General features: G+C 38.1%; 1 protein-coding gene across 5 annotated transcripts in view; it reads left to right on the top strand.

The window, feature by feature from the left end:
* arap2 (ArfGAP with RhoGAP domain, ankyrin repeat and PH domain 2) overlaps positions 1-23048 on the top strand; it is a 198185-nt gene that overhangs the window by 109096 nt on the left and 66041 nt on the right. For all 5 annotated transcript variants that reach the window (XM_062982213.1, XM_062982216.1, XM_062982214.1 and 2 more), the window contains 8 exons: positions 671-756; positions 2538-2720; positions 4303-4477; positions 4775-4909; positions 11222-11366; positions 13190-13292; positions 17591-17789; positions 19679-19742. In XM_062982213.1, the coding sequence (XP_062838283.1) occupies positions 671-756; positions 2538-2720; positions 4303-4477; positions 4775-4909; positions 11222-11366; positions 13190-13292; positions 17591-17789; positions 19679-19742 (1090 nt within the window). The remainder of the gene's footprint in view (positions 1-670; positions 757-2537; positions 2721-4302; positions 4478-4774; positions 4910-11221; positions 11367-13189; positions 13293-17590; positions 17790-19678; positions 19743-23048) is intronic.

Genomic DNA, 23048 nt, shown 5'->3' with positions numbered 1-23048 from the left:
TCTGTTGTTTGAGGATGAGAGACTGTTAGATTGTTTCAAAGTATTTTAAAGCAATTTTTGTTAACTAATCCCTTCTAGGACAGTATGCATAGAGGATGGTGATCCTATTGCATACATGGAGGTTGGACATGCATAGATCTTTTCTCTCACCTACACTTTACACTCCCACCACTTTACACTCACTTTATATACCCTAATAGCCTTGCAAAACCCTTCTCTTCCTTGTCAATTTATGTACCATTAAAGGTAAAGGTTTCCCCTGACATTAAGTCCAGTCATGTCTGACTCTGGGGGTTGATGCTCATCTCCATTTCTAAGCCGAAGAGCCGGCGTTGTCCATAGATACCTGCAAGGTCATGTGGCCGGCATGACTGCATGGAGCGCCGTTACCTTTCCGCCGGAGTGGTACCTATTGATCTACTCACATTGGCATGTTTTTGAACTGCTAGGTTGGCAGGAGCTGGGGCTAACAGCGGGCGCTCACTCCGCTCCCAGGATTTGAACCTGGAACCTTTCGGCCTGCAAGTTCAGCAGCTCAGTGCTTTAACACACTGCACCACCAGGGCTCCATTGTACCATTAGTCCCTAATAAAGTTATTGTTTTCTTTCTTATGCTTTTGAACTAAATAAACAAAAACACATTTTGTTTCATCCTGCTATTTTGATTCAGGGCAGCACAGATCATTAGGGCCCAGAGATTCAAAGGTCCGGAGCCTCAAAATGGATGCCAGCATTTGGAGCAATGAACTTATTGAGGTAGGAAACAATAAGATGGAAGAAGAATATGATGCATAATCTGTTCTCAGCAAAAGATGCAAGCACCTGGCAGGGGAGTTTCATGGAATTTAATTTGACCATCAATATGGATGTTGCTTAGAATTTTTTAAAAAAATATTTTTATATCCGGCTGAGCTTTCTTGGAATGAAAACGTGCACATTAAATAGTAAATATATTACTCTCCTTTCTAAATAAAACATTTCATCTTTCGTGTAGGATGGAATGAGCTTCATGCATTAACTATACATCATATTAGTTTTCTTGGTTGGAAAGAATAAAATGGTTTCAGAACTGACATCTCTTTAATGACAAGCTACCAGAGCTTGCTTGCAATTACATATATATGCAAAATAGTGACCTTTTATTTATGTGTCACATTGTCTAAGTTGCACAACATGTGGCTATGCTAAACTATCTGATCCATTAATCAAAGGCAGGAGTCATGTTGCTCTCTAGATGTTGCTGCACTGGACTTCTGTGAGTCCTAGCTAGTTTAACCAATGGTGACTAATGCAGCAAACTGTATTCCATCAGCATCTGGAGGACTACATGATTACCATCCCCACTTTTAAGTTCCTCGAGTTTGACATTAGATTTTACACATGTTCGGCATTGTTCTGTTGTCTTTTCTGTGTATTTTATTTTTGAGATATGTTTAGGGATACACTTCCAGAAGAAAACAATACAATTGCTGGAGATGTTAAAGACTTCACAATTCTGTTTCTTGGGAGTCTTGTTTTGAAAAAGTATTTTCTAACCATCGGGCCATGGAGATTTTCTTCATGGTGTACAAAGAACTATAAGATAAAATGGTGCCTTTGTAGCTCCTTTCTCATCTCCAAGATGAAGCAGAACAAATTAGATAAAATAAGAGAGTTTATCAAATTAAATTATTTTGCATATTAGACATATATTAAATGATATACATTAAGTAATATTATAAATATTTGTTGTTGCAGAATTTGAAATATCTAAGTGCAATAATTTTTTAAGGATGCAAAAAAAATGATTTGAAAAAAGGTTGAAAGCATGTTACCTGAGTGTCAGCATCCCTTGCTGAGATGAGTTCTGGACTGTTGAGAATCTTCAAAGTTCAGGGCACTCAATTTTTTTTTCATGCAATGGTTTTATGTTGTTGTTGCTTTTTTTCACAGAAAACATCAGAATTTTTTTTTCTGTGCAAAAACCAGATATCACACATGTTGAACAATATTTTCTGATCAGGAAACATACTTTTATGCAAAGAAACTAATAATTCTGTACAGAAATACTATTTTATTTATGGTAATTCTGTTTTCTTCTCAGAATATACTGTGTCCAGTCCCCTACCCCTCACAAAATGCATGCACAATTTGTACAAAATAAATCCCAAACTCTGAATCGTCTTGAATTTTTTTTGTAATTGGAAGAAAATTGCTTAAATTATTCATGACTTCCAGTAAGCAGAAAATTAGCAAAGATTGTATCCCTAATGATTTTGCATGCAGGATAATCCAATTGTTAGTTGCAGGTATAACAGACCCATAAACTCAATAGAACCGACATAAGTGCGGCATTATCAATGTCCCGTTTATTCAGTGGGCCTACTTTATTTGGAAATAAAAAATGGATATTGACTTATATAGATCGTTTCCCTTTTCTGGCTTAACTGTAATTATTCATATCTCCTAGTTTATTCCCAATCCACTTTCTTGCTTTCTAGTCTACTTTGATCTTGTTTTTATAAAGTTAACTTTGTTCCACTCCCACTCTTCTTCAGCTTTTTGTTGTCATAGGGAATACAAGAGCAAACAGTTTTTGGGAAGGGAATCTTCAACCAGATGAGAAATTGCTTATGGATGCGTCAACAGACAAGAGACTAACTTTTATCAACCAAAAATATAAAGAGGGAAAATTCAGAAAAACCACTCTACTTTATAAAACCAAAGAAGAGTTAAATAAGGTAAAGTAGGGAGAAGTAGGTAGGAGTTTCTCCTTTATATTTCTCATTGTTGCTTGTTAAGGGAAAACACACACATTTGTGATTTAAGAGTAAATAAAATCCAGACATCCAATGTTGGGGTCAAGCTGGCTGCATCTTTTATAGAAAGTGTAAAGGTAGTTAATACAACAAATGCAGGAAGGTACAAATAATCAAGATGAATGAGATACCCAAATAGGTTGGTAAGATGCATGTGAACACAATTCATTTTTTTTTCTTGTCAGGAGCGACTTGAGAAACTGCAAGTCGCTTCTGGTGTGAGAGAATTGGCCTTCTGCAAGGACGTTGCTCAGGGGACGTCTGGATGTTTTGATGTTTTTATCATCCTTGTGGGAGGCTTCTCTCATGTCCCTGCATGGAGCTGGAGCTGATAGAAGGAGCTCATCCGCGCTCTCCCCGGGTGGGATTCAAACCTGGCAGCTTTCAGATCAGCAACCCAACCTTCAAGTCACAAGGCTTAAATCCACTACGCCACCAGGGGCCCCAAACAATTCAATGAAACCAGTTATCAGACACCTGTTCCACTCATGATAGAGAATCTCCAGCTGATTGAATTTCAGTCCTGGGTGTTTGTAGAATTCCTTATCAAAAATAGATTATGAACTAGTTTGGTTGTGTGAATGCTCTGCTCATCCAACATTTGTATTTCCTCCCAAAAGTTTTGTTAAAATAACATTGAATAACTATAGTAGAGGTGTGAGTGGAGGAAAGAATAATTGATGGTGTGACTCACGTACGTAGAACTAAAGTTGATAATAAATCAATTCATATCTAAAGAGGGCTGGCAGGTTAGTTTGATAGCTTCTGTACTGTTGTTTGTTGTACATTTATCTAACATCTTGGTTCAGAATTGCCAGTTACCTAAAATGGTGGTACACTATGATTTGGTGTGATCTCTGTTATAACATCCCTAAAATTCTATAAATAGTTCTAAATGAGCTCTGGATATCATTAGATTGCAGTCCTTATCAGTCCTCTCTAGCATAGCAAGACGAGAGGAATGGTGGGATCTGTAGTCAAGCAACATTTGGAGGAACATGCTTTCCACATCTGACCTAAAGTCAGTTACCGTACTGGGTTGTTGTATGTCTTTCGGGCTGTGTGGCCATGTTCCAGAAGTATTCTCTCCTGACGTTTCGCCCACATCTATGGCAGGCAACCTCTGAGGATGCCTGCCATAGATGTGGGCGAAACGTCAGGAGAGAATACTTCTGGAACATGGCCACACAGCCCAAAAGACATACAACAACCCCGTGATCCCGGCCATGAAAGCCTTCGACAACACAAAGTTCAACACAAAGAATCAAATTCAGCAGAAACTTGGGTGGACTTTTTGTAAGTTTTTATAACTTTTGCAAGTTTTATTGATGTAGCCAGACTACTTTGGGACTAACAGATCTAGAGTACAGTGTTCTCTAACTTTGCTGTACGAAGTTCAGCTTAACTCAGTGATTTACCAATACAGTTGCCTCTGAAATAAAGAGATATTAATCCCTTCCTGTTTGATGTTCTACTTGTAGCTCATGCTTTTCTTTATGATCAGGCCCTGTGTGCTGCTGTGGTTACGCAGGATGTATTGCAAACAATGGAATTGTTGTTTAGTGGAGCAGATGTGATGTGTGCTACGAGAGATCCTGACTATAGTACTCCGTACTTGTTAGCAAAGAAACATGGACAAAGACTGCAAATGGAATTTCTCCATCATAACAAATTTTCAGGTATGATAATAGAGGAATACGTTTGATTATACAACTTCAGCATAATTTGACACCAAGTAAGCCACATTTCTTATACTTTGGAGACCACCAGCACTTTAAATTCGATCTAGAAATATACTAACAACCAGGACAACCATTCTCCAATTGCATTAGGTCTAGCAGATCTCAAGTTCTACCAATGGAAGCTTTTGAACTATCTTTAAAGGCAGCTCAGCAGAAAACATCTTGTATACTAATCCGATCTACGTGTCAATAAAGTAGTCGAATGTTTATGTGTGCTTTTTATTTTTGTTGTAGATTTTCCTAGCTATGATGCTCATTCAGACAGCATTTCTTGTCAATATTCTTCCTTGTCCACCTTCCTTTGTGACTATTTATATAAGCTTTCCTCCAGTGCTACAAAACCATTTACTGAGAGAAAACTAAAAGAAGGTATGTTGGTCTTTACTCCTGCCCTTTGCTTTATAGAGTATTGCGTAGGTCGCTGCCCTTTAATGTTTTGTTTTAGAAATACAAAGGTAATATGGGAGGGGGAAATACGTGTGTGAAATATTGTGAGGACAAGGCAGAGAGAAAGGAACTTTCAGTCAAATAAAATAAGATTCCCTAGTTACAAGTTCATATGGAAAAATGGAAAGAATGACTATAATTTATTAATGAATCCTGTGCTGCCAAAACATGATGCTTCTTTTAAAATATTGTTTATCCTAATTAGTTTTGTGTGGACATTATGATTTACCCATTGCGTTGAAGCTGTCAAGTAAAGTAATGCTCAAAAAAAGATTAGATTAATAAAAAGAACGTCTAAAAATTGCTGAAATCCTGACAAATGGTTTTTAGAGTCCGTGGGGATTATATTCAGACTGGCTTTCTTGCAGGGAGTGGGTGGATGAAGTAAGATGACCTTAGAAATAAGGGTGTGCTTTTAGCTCCTTGGAAGAAAAACAGGCATTGGGTCCATCTTTCTGAACACTGTATTCCTAATTCATTTCATTTCCTTGTATGGCTGGTTCCAAAAAAGGAAAACAACAACAACAACAACAACAACTTTATTTATAGACCGTCTTCTTTCCCCAAGGGGACTCAGAGCAGAAAATGAGATTGTACAAGTACTTTTTCTGGAAGGGCAACTGTTGTTGTTCACAGGGATTTGAAAATTGAGAGTAATGTTCAGATGGACAGTGAAATCCCATTTTTGTGTAATAGCCAGAGTTTAAACTATAGTGCTACCAAATTTAAATTCTCAAGGAAACTTGATGGCCTTTCACACTAGCTGGGCTGTGGTGCAGCTGGCTAGTAACCAGCTGCAATAAATCACTACTGACCAAGAGGTCATGAGTTCGAAGCCCGGGTCGGGTTAAGCCCCTGACCATTAAATAGCCCGGCTTGCTGTTGACCTATGCAGCCCCGAAAGACAGTTGCATCTGTCAATTAGGGAAATTTAGGTACGCTTTATGCGGGAGGCTAATTTAACTAATTTACAACATTATAAAACTGCCAGCAAAACACGAGGAAAGGAATGAGGAAGTACAGCCACTAGTGGACAGTGAAGCAACAGCTCCCCCTCTGGCCGGAATCGTGAAGCTGGAAAAAAAATGTTAAATGCCTCTGTGTCTGTCTATATATGTTGTTTGTCTGTTGGCATTGAATGTTTGCCATATATGTGTTCATTGTAATCCACCCTGAGTCCCCTTCAGGGTGAGAAGGGTGGAATATAAATACTGTAAATAAATAAATAAATAAATAAATCCATCATCCAGACCAAACACACCACAGCTAGCACAGTAGGACTTCCTTCTCTCCCATCGCCAGTGTCAGCTTCCCTTCTCAAAAAAGATATATAAAGAGAAATTGTATCTCTTTTTTGGGACTCCCTGTACCAGATGGCAAATCTCATTTTTTTAAAATGGAAGAGAATGGTTGTGTTATAACAGTACAAGAGGAAACAATGCTTTTCATGATGTGAAAATTCACTTTGACATAGGTCTTGATCTCCAAGCTGATTTACTTGCTGCCATTGACATTTCAGATTAGATCAATACTATGTAAAGAGCAGCCAGGATCTACAGGTGTCATTGCACTAATCGAGCTGTTTATGTTAATGGAGGATTGAGGGGAATGATTCTCCTTGCTTCCTAAAGCCTTCTGGTATCCGCAAAACCATTTCTCTTTGTATCTCTTTTTTTTGGGAAGGGAATCTGACACTGGAAATGGGAGAGAAGGAAATCCTGCTGTGCTAGCTGGCATCCCTCAAGCATAGGATTGAATGTAGGGTTCTGTATATACTATAGATCAGGGGTCCCCAAACTAAGGCCCGGGGGCCGGATGCGGCCCTCCAAGGTCATTTACCTGGCCCCCGCCCTCAGTTTTAGACTTAGGCTTGCCCAAAGTCTGAAATGACTTGAAGGCACACAACAACAATAACAACCCTTCTTAACTTGACTATCTCATTGGGCAGAAGCAGGCCCACACTTCCCATTGAAATCCTGATAGGTTTATGTTGGTTAAAATTGTTTTTATTTCTAAATATTGTATGGTTCATTCATTTACTAGTATTGTGCTATGGTAATAATATAATATATTGTGTATACATATAATATTGAGGTGGCCCAGTGTGTTAAAGCGCTGAGCTGCTGAACTTGCAGACTGAAAGGTCCCAGATTCAAATCCAGGGAGCAGAGTGAGCGCCCACTGTTAGCTCCAGCTTCTGCCAACCTAGCAATTCGAAAACATGCAAATGCGAGTAGATCAATAGGTACCGCTCTGGCAGGAAGGTAACAGCGCTCCATGCAGTCATGCCGGCCACATGACCTTGGAGGTGTCTACGGACAACGCTGGCTTTTCGGCTTAGAAATGGAGATGAGCACCAACCCCCAGAGTCGGACACGACTGGACTTAACGTCAGGGGAAACCTTTACCTTTACTATAATATTGATAATAATATTATAATGTAATACAATATATTTATTTATTACAGTATTTCTACCCCGCCCTTCTCACCCAGTATGGGACTCAGGGCGGCTAATAATAATAATACAATGTAATAATATTGTATAATATAATAATATTAATTATATATTATATATTAAATGCAATCTTACTAATAATAATAATAATAATAATAATAATAATAATAATAATAACAATAACATGGTATAGTGGTATAGTACAATATAGTAATATAAAATGCTAATATTGTGGTATGCTAATAATATAATATATTGTATGTCGATACAACTTGTAAGCTGCTGAGTCCCCTTTGGGGTGAGAGGGGGTGGAGTATAAATGCAGCAAATAAATAAATAAATAAATAAATAAACTGTTGTTGGGAGGGGGGTTGCACTACAAATATGACATGCAGTGTGCATAGGAATTTGTTCATTTTTTTTTTCAAATGATAATTCGGCCCCTCAACAACCTGAGGGACCATGAACTGGCCCTCCACTTTAAAAGTTTGAGGACCCCTGCTATAGATCATGGTAACATTCCATTGTGATCAATACAATCACATTGGAATGTAGTGTGTTTGGTCTGGATGATGGATTTCCAAACGGTTTGGGACCCACCTACCTTCGAGACCGCATTTCCCCCTATGAACCCGCACGACCTCTTCGCTCGTCGGGGGAGGCCCTCCTCTCGCTTCCACCAACTTCGCAGTTGCGGTTGGTGGGGACGAGGGAGAGGGCCTTCTCCGCCGTGGCCCCCCGGCTGTGGAACTCGCTCCCCAGGGAGATTAGGCAGGCCCCTACACTACTTTCTTTCAGGAAGAGCCTGAAAACTTGGCTATTCCAGAAGGCCTTCGTTGACTGATCCTTGTGGGATCATGTTATTTACCTATTAAGCAGTAGACCCTCTGGATTGTTTTTAGGATTCGTTCAGCACTTTAAGTATTACACCTGCTGTATAATTATCCCTCCCTGATAACTTGATATTGCTTTGCACCTTGGCCTGGATCTTTTGACCCAAATCGGGATTTTAATATTATTGTATATATTGACTTTTATGACTGTTTTTAATCATGTTGAAGTTTTACTGCTCAGTTTAATGTTTTATCTGATTTGTGCTGTCGTGTCTGGGCATGGCCCCATGTAAGCCGCCCCGAGTCCCTCCGGGGAGATGGGGCGGGATATAAGAATAAAATTATTATTATTATTATTATTATTATTATTATTATTATTATTATTATTATGTAAAAGGGAAAAGAAAGAATTTATGATTTTCAAGAGGAGGATAGGTGCTGGTGAGCTCTGGGCAGAAAAATAGGACAATCCCTGCTTCTTATCCCTGCTCTTCATTCTAGAATGACAGATGTAATAATATTTTAAGAATGATGCATAAATATTTTAGGCAACCAAGTCGTAGTTCCAGAAGAGAATGATATTTGTCAGTTTGAAAATGCGACCTCATTTCTTACAAGTTTACATTTCTTACAAGTCTGTTACGCATACACCTTCTGGGAAAGCCTGATCTATTCATGTTTTTTCACAAAAAAATCTCTTCAAAGCCACAGTTTGTTTTCTTTAGTCTCCCAACACTTGAGAGGGCTTTCTAGTATTGCTCCTACCAGCATAATAGATTGACTCTGCCTTGGCCTCTATTTCCAGGATTTGTGGGCAACAAAACATCAGCACCTTTTAGCTACTTCAAACTATGATTCTAGTGTTCATTTTGCAATCAGCTTCTGTCAGGCGGCATTTTTCCCTTGCAGCTTTCAATTCTTCTAAGTTCAGAGGGTTTTTTGTTTTTCTGCTTCCTTGTGTGTTTTCCCCATTTTTTGTTTGTATCTTTACTCTTTAAGTGAACCTGAAATTGCCAAATACAATATCATGTTCTGAGAAGCTTGTTTTTTTTTTAAAAAAAACGCACAGCAACATCCTAAAGGCTGTTTACAGTGGTGCAAGGCAGCTATCGAAGGGAATATAGTTCTCTTTGTTTCTTTTGGGGTATTGTGCCAGCAAATGTGGATCTACTACCACTCCATCTCTGTCAGAAAGTGGGTGTCTTGAATAGCTTTTGTGAGATTTCTTAGTGTCAGCTAGTGAACCAGCCAGCACTCATGGGAGACATTCATCTTGATTTGGGAAGCCACATCCTTTCTAGAGCAATAATCTAACACAAATCCCAGCTCACACAAGCTTTTAAAAATCATAATGTATAATTACTTGAGTGAATGTTTAGACATCACACGCTTCCTGCGGTGCTAACATAATTTTAAAATGAACATTCATGTGAACAAGAATATTAGCTGATTATTTTGTATGCAAACCACTGCTCAGTCACTAACTCTATTGAAAATATAATACAGTCAGGCTTCTATATCCATTTATTTATTTAATTGATTTACCCTATTTATACTGTGCCTTTCTCTACCCCAAAGGGGATCCAAGGCGGCTTACATATGGCAATTATTTAGTGTATTGAACATATACAAACATTAAGCTTGAAATAAATTGAATTAAAATTAATACATATTAAACATTTAAAAACATTACATTCAATATTTTATTATTGTAAGTCGCCCTGAGTCCCCTTTTGGGTGAGAAGGGCGGGATACAAATGTTGTAATAAATAAATAATATTAAAATCACACCATCCAGAAATTGTACTCTAAGGCTGTTCTGTAGTCATTGCACATACAGTAGAGTCTCACTTATCCAACATAAACGGGCCGGCAGAATGTTGGATAAGCGAATATGTTGGATAATAAGGAGGCATTAAGGAAAAGCCTATTAAACATCAAATTAGGTTATGATTTTACAAATGAAGCACCAAAACATCATGTTAGACAACAAATTTGGCAGAAAAAGTAGTTCAATATGCAGTAATGCTATGTAGTAATTACTGTATTTATGAATTTAGCACCAAAATATCACGATATATTGAAAACATTGACTACAAAAATGCGTTGGATAATCCAGAATGTTGGATAAGCGAGTGTTGGATAAGTGAGACTCTACTGTATTCTAAATATATTATTGCACTGTGCTATTCTCTGAAAGCCTTTATCCCAAGCCAGGTTTTTACTTTCCTTCTGAAGGCTAGGAGGGAGGGGGCAGATCTAATGTCTCTAGGGAGGGAGTTCCACAGCCGAGGGGCCACCACTGAGAAGGCCCTGTCCCTTGTCCCCACTAGTTGTGCTTGCAAAGACAATCTTAATCTCTGAGGTCTCTGCCTCCAAAAATTCAGTCGTCCGCAGTTTGAAAATAATCCCAAAAGCCTTGATTTTGACATTTGTATAAGGACCATCATTTTAACTATGCCATTGTAAATATTAGCATGGGATTTGTTATTCATGGGATGGGTGTGTGTCCTGACACCAAATCCCAGTAGATATTAAAGACCTGAATAAAACTACCCGTTCACTGCATTGTACTTCTTTAAAAATAAGACCCACTGAAATGGACTATTTGGGTACAATTATGATTTGAACTGTAAGTGGCAGATGACAATTTTGAATGCTCTCCACAAACAGAAAATTAGTTTGTTTGCAAGTAGAAAATCAATAGTGTCATCACTAGCGTATTTCCTGTTGTGCTTTTTACTAATTGCTGGAAGCATTTTTTTAATGAAACATATTTTCTCTAAACTACAATCTCTTGGTGAAGGGAAATGGAAGATTGGAGTTTTTCATGACTCTTTTCCATTCTGCTGATTTGTGTTTTTAAGTTTATTTAGGTAATTGTTTATGAATTTTTTTTGGACCACAAAATAAAGCATCTTTTTATTCTATGAATTTAAATTCAGAATGCAATAAAAAGTGGTGTACTTTCGAAAGTGGCTTTTTGAGCTACTATGAACATGAGAAGACAGCTTCTCCAAATGGGATGCTTGACATCAGTGAAGTCGTCTGCCTTGCTGTTCATAAGACAAGCTCTTTCTTACCTATGGGGTAAGTTCTCACTCTTCCTAAACTTAAATAATTGCAAATCTTCATTTTATAGAGATGTGTTCAGATTAGATTGGCTATTGTTTGTTGGCATAGAGCAGAGGTGGGAATCATTCCTTATCACTGGCTATATTGGCTAGTGCTGATGGGATGCAGTTTGACAGCATCTGGTAGGTCAAATGATTCCCACCCCAGTGATTTTGCATAACCTATGGGGAAATAACTGCACCCAGTCCCTGGGCACATATCCTTTTGGCAAATGTGAATCTCCATGAATATGTGGAGACCGCTTTTTGAAAACCACTAGTCAAGAAAAGCATGCCCTTGTTAGAAGTCAACTCTTTGAACAACTGATATTCATAAGCATTCATGTAATGGCACACAGGTAACTCAGCTGTTAAACTAAAGATCTATGGCTTTAAACTTCTGACGATAAAGAGACAAAAAGTCTTCTTTGAAAAACTACAGAAATATATTTGGTTAGCAGAGGATGGTTGTTTCTTTGCAGTTGAAATTGTAATTGTAATTGTCCCAAAATATACACTCCCTTGAAACATCTTAGTTTAAAATATGCACTCAGAGATTTAAAAAAAGTCTTCTTTGAAAAATAACATATCTTGTTTACTCATAAACATCCTGCATTAATTCATCATACAGGCACATTTCTTATTGAAGTTCAGTTACAGATAGGATGTAGGTTTCTCTCTGTATTGAGTACACAGGGTATCATTCTTAATCAATAGTCCATAGTCTTGAAATATAGTTTTACTCACTGAAGTCCACAAACATAGTTCTCTATTGAAGTCTCTAAACAGCAATGTGCATCCATCTCCACTGAGGTCTGGACACATACACCTGTTTTCATTGAAGACCAATCACACACTGAACACAAAATGGAGTCTTGAGTCTGCACATGCTCAGTACAATCACATTCCCTTCCCACCCTTCCCACACCAAAGAGGTCATTCAAACTGGCAAATCAACATACACATAGAATACAGGTTAGCAAATATATACATTAACAAATAAATAATGAGAGGCCTGGGAGGTTGCTATTTCCAACAGGTGAACACCCATAGAGATTTGTGATCTGCTCTGTAGTTTTTTATATAACAACTACAACAACTAATAAGTTTATGCTGCAATTTCTGAAGATATTTTCATTGGATCACAAAATGATCCTATTTCCTGCTCATCCATGTAGGAGTTGTGGGGACAACAGAGTGGCCATCAAGTATTTCCACCAGCCCTGTTTTGATAGCTGGCATATGATAACAACAGCATTTTTCGGGATCTATGATAGAACTCTAAAAGATCTGCAGGAGTGTCTGCATCATTGTGGAGAATATAACCAGTAATGAACCCCACTTGAATGTCCCTTCCTGTTCCCTGTTGCTGTATGGTCATGCCAAGGAAAGGTTGTGACCAGCAGGCGGAGATGAGTAAACTCTCCTGATGAATACTCAGCAACATGAATACTCACTTGAGACTCCAGTCACCCAGACAAAATCACATAGTTAATCTAGTAATCCTCCATACATCTCTTCCTTCCTTCCCTCTTGTTCTCCTTCTACTTTGCCTGCGACCCCACCTTCCTATCTTATTTTACAGTCAAATGACTAATTAATTTCATGTTGTTTTAAATTAATAGCACCTAAATAATATATTTTGCTTTGCATAATTCTTACAGCTTGCTTTTTGTTCCTAAGACCAGTCCAAGTGGGGATCAAATGTAAGAAATTGAAGGGGAGAATAGCGCTATTTGTTGTTTTGCTTTTGTACAGCTTATTCCAAATAAAATTGACTCTTTTTGTCCTTGTTGTTAGAAGTCTATTTACCTTTGAAATCTACTTACTGCCAGAACGTGTGTTTCTCTTTGGCACTGAAACTGCACATACTCAAAGAAAATGGACTCAGGCAATTGCCAAGGTAATGTTGATAATTACTGGTTCAAGTTAAGCCAACAGCCTTTGCATTAAATATAAAATGTCACTCTTATCTTAGACTGTTTGGTGTAGCCTGTTTGGATTCAAGTTTGGATCTTTAAAATGTGAAAAAATGTTTTTGTTTCCTAGTGGAAAGTATATGTTATTACAAATGCTTCTGCAGGGAGTCATGCAAAGAAATTAACATCAAGCATTTTTAAAGGGGGATTTTATAATCCTGAATGTAAGAAAATTTATATTCCAAAGTACTGGCAGAACACATTATGAAAAGAGTTGCTAGTAGAACACATTATAGAAGCAGGAGACATTTTAGGCTTCTGTTTAAAGTTCTACTGTTACTGTTTATGTGGCGGGTATAATTGTCTGCAAAGAAGTTAAGTAAGCATGTGTTGTTGGTTTCCTGCCCCTTGCTTTCTCCAAGAGTCCCCCAATTTCTTCTGCTTAAGCCTGAAGAAAGGAGCATTGTATACTATTTTTAAAGTGATTACTAAGCAGCTTACCAAGGACTTCATCACACTGATGAACCCCCCCTCCCTTTCTGTCCCATTTTGCTGGCAATCACTGGTGAAACAGAAGGCACATATGGTGACTTACAATGAGCTGCACACCCTCCCTCCTTTCTCTATCACATGAGGGAAAGTGTAACACCCCTAAGCAGCGCGAACACTGGAAACCAACACGGAGGCCAATAAACAATCTAATATCTTTATTAAAGCAATAAAAGTTCTAAACAAAAATAGGCAGAGTATATAGTCCAGCAGTTGACCTTTTAGAGAAGATCGAAATTAGTCCAATAAAATGAAGCTATATGTCCAGTATTAAAGTCCAAAGTCTATAATCCAAATAACCGAAACACACTCAAACTCTTTGGAAGTTTGAATGGGGAAAGAGCAAAGTTTCACGGGGAGATTCTTGAAGTAAAGTCCAGAACAAGGATTCAAGGCTAGGCAAGGTATTTCATGGTGGTTCTGAAACGCAGTCCAAACTTGGCAAGGAGTGGGACGCAACTCCCGGACTACTCGTGAGTAAGCGCACCGGAGAGCTGCTTGGAAGCTCAGGAACAAGAGACAATGTTCTTCAATGAATAGTCACGTTGACACCGCGATAGGGAAAACCCAGTGCAGACCTTTTATGGAAGTTCAAGAGCTCCCCCCAAGCAGGTGTTTAACTCCACAGAGAACGGAGCTGTTTCAACATCGTACCAGAAACTTCCCAAGGGAAACGGTTTAGCCACAATCGCCTCTCTCCGCTAATCTCGCGCTTCTTCTTAAAATCTGCCTTTGGGAGCGATCTGTTTTGAGAAAAGCCTTCCTATCAAACACCAAGCTTTCTGGAGAAACAGGCTCTGTTTCAAGGGCGTCTCTAATTGGTTCTGGCACGAAAATGTTTACAGGAGACATCTGGAAAGGAACAGAATCTTGCTGAGATGGAAAAAAAAGCTCAAATCCTCTTCAGTTTGATCTATGATGGCTGTGGGGTCATGGGGCAAAGGTCCCTGAGACATCACAGAAAGGTAGCAGAATTGGGGCAAGGCATGTTGGCACCCTGTTGCTTCCCCCATCAGACGGGAAAGCGTTAAAAATGCACCCCAGCATTGTAAGGGGCAACACCCTCCTCCCTGTGTGATGAGGTGGTAAGTGACTTTTGCTTGGTACAGGAATGAGCAATTGGGGCCTTTCAGGTCTTGTTGGATTGCCACTGTCATCAGCATAACTACAATAGCCCATGGTAGAAGGTAATGGAAGTTATCATCCAACACATATGAAGCTACACAATGTATCCAAGATTATCTTTTATCCACTTAAACTGGCTCTTCAAACTGCTTTTGAAAGTTGGCGCACCACTGAGACAGCCTGGCATATGACATGGAAAAGTGTTTTGTTGGGGAGGAGGAGGAGTGATTGTGTTTGACTATTTTAAAAGTAAGAATATTTGCTTTTTCACAGTTAGACAAAACCGAATATTGCAACTAACCCAAGCTATACATTAGAGTCTCACTTATCCAAGCCTCGCTTATCCAAGCCTCTGGATTATCCAAGCCATTTTTGTAGTCAATGTTTTCAATATATCGTGATATTTTCGTGCTAGATTTGTAAATACAGTAATTACAACATAACATTACTGCGTATTGAATTACTTTTTCTATCAAATTTGTTGTATAACATGATGTTTTGGTACTTAATTTGTAAAATCATAACCTAATTTGATGTTTAATAGGCTTTTCCTTAATCCCTCCTTATTATCCAAGATATTCGCTTATCCAAGCTTCTGCTGGCCTGTTTAGCTTGGATAAGTGAGACTCTACTGTATTTCTTATTATTAGTGTGGTTATCCAACTTAGTGTATTTTTACATTACTTGTACAGTAGAGTCTCACTTATCCAAGCTAAAAGGGCCGGCAGAAGCTTGGATAACCGAATATCTTGGATAATAAGGAGGGATTAAGGAAAAGCCTATTAAACATCAAATTAGGTTATGATTTTACAAATTAAGCACCAAAACATCATGTTATACAACAAATTTGACAGAAAAAGTAGTTCAACATGCAGTAATATTATGTTGTAATTACTGTATGTACGAATTTAGCACCAAAATATCACCATATATTGAAAACATTGACTACAAAAATGCATTGGATAATCCAGAACCTTGGATAAGCGAGGCTTGGATAAGTGAGACTCTACTGTATCTTTTTTCTGATTTGATTTCCAAACTGGTTTCTTTGAGATAGTATTGGTAACCCTCGTGGGCAGCATACAATAGGAACAAGAAAGAATGCATCTCTGTTGATGCTGCTGGGCATATCAGTACTGTGTTCTTTTGAGCTACCTTGCTCATGAACCAAGGAGCTATTATTTTGTGATGGACCAAGTCCTTTGTAAGTAATAGGTTCTAAAAAATGTATGCTGGAGGACTACTGTTTAGCTAGAATATTGTGCAACACAGAGTTCCCTCTTAACTCATATGCTTTTTTTTTTTTACATCTGTTGAATAAGAACATCCAGATATTTTCACAGTTATTGACAATATTTTCTGAATGTTTTTTTTTATCTTCTAGTTGTTTTAAATGTCCTTTGTTAATTCTGTGGTGGTGAATAATCAAGAGCATCCGGTAGTGATAAAGGAATGGCAATATATAAATACAGTAGAGTCTTACTTATCCAAGCCTCGCTTATCCAAGCCTCTGGATTATCCAAACCATTTTTGTGGTCAGTGTTTTCAATATATGGTGATATTTTGGTGCTAAATTCGTAAATACAGTAATTACAACATAACATTACTGCATATTGAACTACTTTTTCTGTCAATTTTGTTGTATAACATGATATTTTGGCGCATAATTTGTAAAATCATAACCTAATTTGATGTTTAATAGGCTTTTCCTTAATCCCTCCTTATTATCCAAGATATTCGCTTATCCAAGGTTCTGCCGTCCCGTTTAGCTTGGATAAGTGAGACTCTACTGTATATGGAATAAATAAATAAATAACATATAGATCAATTTTGTAGCATTAAAGGTATGAAGTTGCTTAGCAAAACTGAAAAAGTCACATACCCTGTTTCTCCAAAAATAAAACTACCCATAAAATAAGCTGTAGCAGGATTTCTAAGCATTTGTGCAATATAAGCCATATCCCGAAAATAAGACATAGTGATAGGCGTGGCTATACAGCATACAAGATCAACTCCCCCGTCAGGTCCCGGTTGTTCTGTGCATGCTGCAATCTGAGACATAGAAGGAGACACAGAAAGTGAAAGTAAATGTTTCCTCAGTGAAGTGAGGAGCAGGACGCTCTGCTTTAGGTATTGTGTGTCCTCGGGGGAGAAGTAAAGCTGTGGCTGCCGTTTTACTCAGCACTGTAAATCTCTCTCCTCCAGCACTAACAAGCAACAGTCTGTGGGTATCTCACACCCCTACAAATACCAGTGCACAGGGGGAAAGCTTCAGCAAACAGTCTAATACTGAGCCCAGAGAGATCTTCCCAGCTCCATAATTACTAAATGCCCAACAACTACACAAGTGCAGCCACACTGCCAAACAAGTGAAAGATTTGTTGTAAAACATGAAGTTTTGGTGCTTAATTTGTAAAATCATAACGTAATTTGACGTTTAACAGGCTTTTCCTTAATCTCTCCTTATTAGCCAACATTTTCGCTTATCCAATGTTCTGCCGACCCATTTATGTTGGATAAGTGGGACTCTACTGTACTAACGTTTACAATATTCATTTCAAATATTAATGTAGAGTATATATGTTTTTCTTGTTTTTGTTTGGAACAGCAATTTGTACCCAATGTAGCCAAACATATCTTGGAGAGGGATTATGATGTGATCGGCCAGCTGTATTACAAAGACTGCCATAATCTCGATAACTGGAAAAAAGGCTGGTTTGCTATAGAAAAGTCAAACCTTTGTTTTTGCCTGGAGCTAGAAAATTCCCAAGAAGATTCAATGCATCTAAGGAGGCTCCAGGAGTTAAGTAAGTTAAGTAAGAATATTTGTTAGGGTTATTTCACAGTACAACAGTGGACATCTTGCAGTCTAGACCATACTGATGGACTATGATTGCTATAATTCCTTGCCATTTCCTATCTTGGCAGAAGCAGATGGAAACCATAGTCCAAACCATATAGAGAGAGATTCAAGAGTGTTATGTCCTCCATCAAGTTAGTACCACTTAGCAATCTGGCTGCATCTTTTTGGCCATGTAAAGTTTCTGAACACACTTCAAAGCTAGTTCTACATAAAATGCATGTCCTGATGCATGACAGTATGTTTTTCTGCATCCAATCATTATCTTGAGATGCTAGGAGACATTCACAGGCCAATACAGGCACACATCTTTGAGTGGGATGGGACTGCTATGCTCAATTGGACTTTACACGTGCATTTATCTAAAACATTTTGATTGTTTCATTCATCATAAATGAAGAGCAAGTGTTTCAACAATACAATTATTTCTCTGTAATAACTATTTCAGTATTTCTGCATAGAAGAGAGCCATGTAGAGATTCAACTGTGCTTTTCCCCCCAAACAAGCTGTGTAAATTTTTCCATGGCTCAGATTCATTTTATTTCAATTCAGTACATTTATTTTGCTCATCAAAGGCCATAACAAAGAGCTTTAATTTAAATACAAAGAAACAATAACCAACGTTATCAAAGTTGGGTTGATGTGGGTTTTTTGGTCTGTATGGCCATGTTCTAGCAGCAGTCTCTCTTGACATTTCGTCTGCATCTGTGACTGGCATCTTCAGAACTTCTGAAGATGTCAGCCACAGATGCAGGTGAAATGTTAAGAGATAATGCTGTTGCAACATGGCTTTATAGCACAAAAGACTCACATCAGCCCAGTGATTCCAACCATGAAAGCCTGCGACAACACGTTATCAAAGTTATTATGGTCCAAGCTGTCATGTGATTGTTGTTTGGAGAACTGAGTGGAAATGGGGTGTTGCTTTCCACCCACTTCCCACTCAGAACTCTGCCATTACCCTCCTTTCTAACCTTTGTTCCACTCAGTCAGTCTGAGACCCTGTGTTTCTGATCAAACACACTTTCTTATAACAAGAAAAGGAGGGGGCCATAGCCTATTTCTTCATAACCCAGGGGCCAATTTTTTTTCTGGTGACTTCCTTCTGTAATAGGAAATATATCTACCGATCTTTGTTACTGGCTTTTGTAGTGGTAAACATTTCAACTTTTGAGTACTCACTGACTTCAGTGGAATTTTTATCCAGAAACTAATTATTATTTCAACTGATTTCCAGGTTCAGTTAGTGTTGTTATGTTATATACGAGGGTTATCCAGAAAGTACATTACGTTTTAGAATTAAAAATGAACAAAGTATAGGAAAAAACATTTACCATATGCAGTTGAAAGTCACATCCAAATACCACATCTCAACATAGTCTCCATTCAAATCTAGGCACTTATCATAGCGATAAATGAGCTTGGAAACTCCTTCCCCACTAAAGTCTGCCGCCTCCGTCAACCCTTCCCCATTTCCATAGCTGCGCAGTGTTGCCAAAATGCGTTGCCAGGCACGCCCCTATTGTTGGAAACAAGTGGTTGACAACGGAAGCGGCAGAATTTAGTGGGGAAACAGTTTCCAAGCTCATTTATCACTATGATAAGTGCCTAGATTTGAATGGCGACTATGTGAGATGTGGTATTTGGGTGTGGCTTTCAACTGCATACGGTAAATGCTTTCTCCTATATTTTGTTCATTTTTAATTCCAAAATGTAATGTACTTTCTAGATAGCCCTCGTAACTTTCAATAGCTTTAAAGTAATTTTGTAAAAGTGGTGTGGCTGATTAAACTTCACTTAGTCTCTTGTAAAATAATGTTTTCTTCATTTCTCAGCAATCAGCACCATAATGCAAAATGGAGAAAAAATAGATGTTCTTCTTCTGGTAGAGAAAGGAAGGTAAGAGAAGATTACCAATGACAATTTTGTTTTTCAATATGTAGGAAAAGAATAGTAAGCTTGTTTTGATTCATCAAAGAGATATCTTTTGAATATGTTGTATTTCTGAGGAAGATGTGTTTTTATTTTTGAAATCCAGTAGTGGTACATTTGCTGGAGCATTGTCCCCCTCTTCTGTAATAGAATGCTGATTTAAACCACATAAAACTTACATTACTACAAAAATTTTATATTCACAGCAAATGAAACATTTCTCATCTCCACTGTAACCCATTCCTCCTGAATTCCAGAATTAGAGTAGGTTGGAGCTTGTCTCCCAAGCTGATGTGGAAAATAGAGTCTGGGTTATGATCAGTGAACTGGGTCCTGTCATAGAGGTATCTTACAATATATCATACAGTCAGCTCTGATGTTCCCACAGTAGTCCTGCACTTATCATGCCAACATTATGTGGCATGTGTCTGGCTTATTCATCTCTTTGGTACTAGGGGTGTGTGAATCAGCACAGAATCCATTCTGTTTTCATTTTGAATTTTGGATGCCCCCTTTTCTGTTTTCTTTCTAAAATGAAAACAAAACTCAAGGTTCTGAATTATGAATCCCAATGCCACTCGTCCTAATCTTACCAAAAACAGAACTGGGGGGGGGGGACCTAAAATTCAAAACAAACATGGAACGGATTTGCACATCCCTGCCTGGTACATCAATTGGGAAAGGGATCTTGGATCTGGCGAAGTGCATGTGATTGCACTGCTATATGAGTTCAATTTGTGGTGGGCAAATTTGCTTGGGCTGGATGCTAATTGATGCTCTCCATAAGTCACATTCTTTCCAATCATGCCAAAATAATTTTTCCTCCATTTCCCATCACCCTTCCTCTCTATTCTGGAAAATAAATTGAGAGAAAAGAAGGTTATTTCAGAAAGGTGGAAAAGTTATGTGGGAAGGGATTTTTTTTTGCATGTTTGCATGGATTGGACAATGTGGTGATGATTTTTTTGGGAGATTGGTGGGATCCTTAGGATGCTGTCTAGAGGCAGCAATTTTCCAAAACCTGCTGTTTTTCATGTCTCATGTCTCATTTCAGTGATCTACTGTTGGGAGAATGGGACCAATGCTGTGGCATCAATTTCTGTTCTCCCTTCCAATACTAGTCATGTTTACGTGGTGCACATGTAAATCAGACTATAATTTACTTTGATCTAAAGGAGCCCCTGGTGGCGCAGCAGGTCAAACCATGGAGCTGCTGCCTTTGCTGACCAAAAGGTCGGCGATTCGAATCCACGGGGCGGGTTGAGCTCCCGCTGTTAATCCCATCTTCTGCCAACCTAGCAGTTCAAAAACATGCAAATTTGAGTAGATCAATAGGTATCACTCCAGCAGGACAGTAATGGCTCTCCATGCAGTCATGCCGGCCACATGACTTCGGAGGTGTCTATGGACAATGGCTTAGAAATGGAGATGAGCACCAATCCCAAGAGTCAGACACGACTCAACTCAATGGAAGGGGGAAAGCTTTACCTTTACCTTTTAAAGCCTTTTCATATCATTTAAAATGGTAGTGATTATTACTGCAAACTAATTTTCTCTTGCTGATATGAGTGCTCTAGTATATACAGTACATTAAATTCTTCAATGAAGGAAGGTAATTGACTGTTTCCTCCAACATGATGTGAGTTATGATTGTTCCATCCTGAAAAGGTGGAATTCTACACATGCTATTTGCAGACATGTTTATATTGCAATTTTGAAGTCCACAAGGATACCTGATCTGGTCGACTTGACTTCATAGAGCTCAATTTCTTTCATTTCCACTTGCAGTATTGCAGTATCATTGGTATGTCAGTCAGGTTTCCACCCAAAGAGTTTGCAATCTAAATTCTGACAACAAACAAGAGGCAAGGAAATAACACTGTGGGGGGGAGGTAGACTTTCTGTTCAGTGTGGCTGATGATCAGCCTGTTTGTTTGTTTGAAACAGCTGTACAAATGTGATAGAGCATAAAGAAAGGAAATGCTTAGTAAACATTGACTGGAAATACAATTGAACCAAATAAATATCCAGAAATATATATATATATATATATATATATATATATATATATATATATATATATGGGTTGTTTGTTTGTTTACTACACAAGTTGTCTTCTACTAGGGTATAGTTTCCTCCAATTGGCACACTTCTGATATTCTGAGTCCCATGGAGTGGTGTGACATTGGAAAGAATACTTACCACCATTCAGTTCCGAACCCCCACCCCCAAAATAGATTTTCTAACACTTCACTAGTCAGGAAGAATAATGCAAGCATGAGAATTTTTCACACTTCTATCTAGTATTATTGGAAAAAGTCTGATATGTGGATAATGGATCTCACTTTAGGAGAAAGGTGGAGAATAAATTGAATGAATAAATTAATATTTATTTTTCAAAGGTTTTTGTTCAGAAATACACTTGACTTTGTGTGTGTTTGTTGTGCACAAAAACCTTTTTCACTGACATATGTCTTTCTAGATTTACATAGAGTAGTTTTCCAAAACATTTTGGGGGTTTTTGACACTGGGCAAAAATAGCACAGAAATTGTCACAACAGAAGGAATATTACAGAAATGGTTCGTCTTTGCTTGCAAGGATGAAAAAGTTTTTAAAAATCTAAATTTCTCACTTCCTGTATTCATTCTCAGAACAATTTCATTCAATAAATTAACATTAAATGACTGGCTTGAGGTCACCTAGTCAACGTTATCTCTGAGCAATGACTTGACTATAGCTACTTCTGTATGGCTAGTACCATGTTTTAGCTACATAAAACCAGTTATTACCTCCTTAAAACATTAATTATATGAGAAACTCATGTCTTTTGCACTGAGTGACTTTCTCATGTCTGAAGGCTACCTCCTTCTTATCGTTGATTTTTTCATAGCAATTCAAATGCTAATACAAATGGTCAGCACACGTCCATTTTAGAGGATTATTGTTTATTATAGATAAAATTCTAATATCCATCAAACTAAACTTTTGATGTAAAAGGCAAATATTTTGAGTCAAACAACTTGTTTTGAGTACCAAAACTATATAGAGCTCATTTCTTCCACATGGAATTCTACTATTACCTCTCAGAGTTATCACCATTTCAGTGGTATAATTTGGACAGTGGGTGGTATAATTTTGTTCCTTCCACTATTAAAGCATTGAACAGAAATCTTATGGTGCGTCTAAATCAGTGGTTCCCAACCTTTTTTTGACCAGGGACTACTTTGACCAAGGCCCATTTTGGCCAGGGATCACTCTCCAGCAATGGTACC

The sequence above is a fragment of the Anolis carolinensis genome, chromosome 5 (assembly GCF_035594765.1).
Source record: "Anolis carolinensis isolate JA03-04 chromosome 5, rAnoCar3.1.pri, whole genome shotgun sequence".
NCBI classification, from domain to species: Eukaryota; Metazoa; Chordata; class Lepidosauria; order Squamata; family Dactyloidae; genus Anolis; species Anolis carolinensis.
This window is presented reverse-complemented; position numbering and strand designations above follow the sequence as displayed.